The sequence below is a fragment of the Pteropus alecto genome, unplaced genomic scaffold (genome assembly GCF_000325575.1).
Source record: "Pteropus alecto unplaced genomic scaffold, ASM32557v1 scaffold137, whole genome shotgun sequence".
Taxonomy (NCBI): domain Eukaryota; kingdom Metazoa; phylum Chordata; class Mammalia; order Chiroptera; family Pteropodidae; genus Pteropus; species Pteropus alecto.
This window is the reverse complement of record NW_006440135.1, coordinates 3015667-3017671: the sequence shown is the minus strand read 5'-3', so window position 1 is coordinate 3017671 and position 2005 is coordinate 3015667. Positions and strand designations below refer to the sequence as shown.

The 2005-nt window shown below is 60.9% G+C and overlaps 1 protein-coding gene across 1 annotated transcript in view; it reads left to right on the top strand.

Annotated features, from left to right (window-relative positions):
• Window positions 1-1127, top strand: part of IRX1 (iroquois homeobox 1) — a 3673-nt gene extending 2546 nt beyond the window's left edge. The window contains exons 3-4 of the mRNA XM_025050504.1: window positions 344-430; window positions 695-1127. Of these exons, the coding sequence (XP_024906272.1) occupies window positions 344-430; window positions 695-752 (145 nt within the window). The 3' untranslated portion in view covers window positions 753-1127. The remainder of the gene's footprint in view (window positions 1-343; window positions 431-694) is intronic.
• Window positions 1128-2005: the final 878 nt, after the last annotated feature.

The following is a 2005-nucleotide window of genomic DNA, read 5'->3' as shown; positions in this document are numbered from 1 at the left end:
GTAAGGCGCCCGGGGACTTCCTTCGCTCCAGGGCCAGGATTCCAGACCCCGGAGGGAACGTGGCGCGCGGTTGGGTAGCAGTGAGGGGGAGGGGCACCAGCCCGGGAAGAAGCGAGGCGGTGGCCGCGGAGCCCGGCTGAGCGGTGACCCTCGCCTGAATTCGGGCAGCGAGGCCAAGGCCGGCGGCCTTCGGGATAGAGCCGCGCGTGCGGGGCGGAGGAGGGGGTGCTTCCGGTGGATACCTTGCCCCAGCGGCGGGAGGGAGCGGGATGGGCCGGGGAGGAGGCTCGCGTCCCACTGCCATCCCCTCCCCGCCTGTCCCCCGGTCCTGACGCTGCCTTTCCCCCACCCTCGCAGAGAGAGACCTTGTCCCTCCGCCGGACTCGCCGCCGCAGCAGTTAAAGTCGCCCTTCCAGCCGGTTCGCGAGAAGTGAGTGCCGTTGGCTTTTACCACCGGGCAGGGGAGGGAGCGGGGCCTGGCGGCGATGGGGTCGCGCGGCCCTTGTCGAATCGGAGCTGTTCTCCCGCCCCGCGCACCGGGCCAGCTGGGTCCGTCCGCGTTTCTCCCGAGCCGGGAGCCGCGAGGGGCAGGCGACCCCGCCTCCCGGTTGCTCGGCGGGCAGAACCGGCGACGCGGGGTCCCAGCGTGCATCCTGACCGCGTTTTCCTTCTTGTCTTGCTGTTTCCCCCGCAGCTCACTGGCCCCGCAGGAGGGAACGCCGCGGATCCTAGCAGCCCTCCCGTCCGCCTGATTCAGGGTCTTCCTTTATTTTTGCGGGGGGAGGGGGGAGGAGTTCGGGAGAGAGGGGATGAGGGAGGAATTAAGACAAATAATTCAGACCAGTGTAAAGGACAAACTGGGCAACGACCTCAACGACTCCCATCCGTCTCTTTCTGCAGAAAGGGGCTCATCCCGGCCGAGCCCGTCCAGGCCGCCAGCCTCTGCCCACGGCTGGGCTAGGCGGCCGTCACTGCGGGCTGCGTTGATTATCGTTCGGTAAATGCCCCCACGTGCTTGTGTCTTTTTTTCTTTCTTTCTGTATATAGAGTGATTTCAGATTGTACATAGCGCGTCAGCAAACTTGTCTAAATCATATATTTTTGTCTAATAAACTCAATGAAATGGTGCCTGCTGCTCCTGCTGCTGTGTGTGGCTGGGGGTGTCCCCGGAATCCTGGCCTGGCCCGAGTGCCTGTGGCTTGGGGAGGACAGGCCCTGGGAGTCTGCGCCCCGGAGGCCGGTGTTTCTCACTCTTGGTTGTGGACTCTGTGATGTCACTAGTGCAGTTTCCCGTTGGCAGTTGGATACTAACCATTCGCGTGTATGTCTGGACGTGTCTTTCTCAGGACAGAAATGAGTTTGATATTAGGCAGTTTATAAAACGCTGTCTTAAAGTGGGTACCTGTGGGGGGAGAATTTCCAGTCGTGTCCCCAAAGGGGAACTTGGGGTTTGAAATCAATTTATACCTAGTTGTCTCGACAGTGCATTGTGGCGTGGGGCCGTTCTTGGGTAGAATGAAGACATAATGGAGTATGAAATTTTGCTTCTAATGTACTTCTTAGTTATTTGGGTAAATCAAATGTGGAGAAATTCGAAGGCTCTTTTGAGCTCCTCTGATGGAGCGCAGAGATGCAGCGCCGCGGGGTGTTCCCTTGGGCCTGTGAGCCACGGGGCTCGGTATTGGGGGCCCGTAAAGAAAGAAGACTCTCCTATGCCAGGGAAGCCCTTTTAAACCGCGCCTTGCACGGGGCGCCCTGAGTGAGCGAGCAGGGACGCAGACGACCCCCCTGATGGCCTCGGTCAGGCCAGCGGGCAGCTGGGAGCGAGGGAGGAAAGCGCGGGACAGCGCAGGCCTGCCTGCGCCCTGGAGGATGATGGCCCCAAGCCTTTGAGGACGGAGCACGGTGCGTTTGGAGCGAGACGCGCAGCAGCGGGCGCCCCGAACAGGGAGCAGACGACTTTTGCGTTGAATTTAAGAAAACCAAGAAAGCAAACATTTCCGAA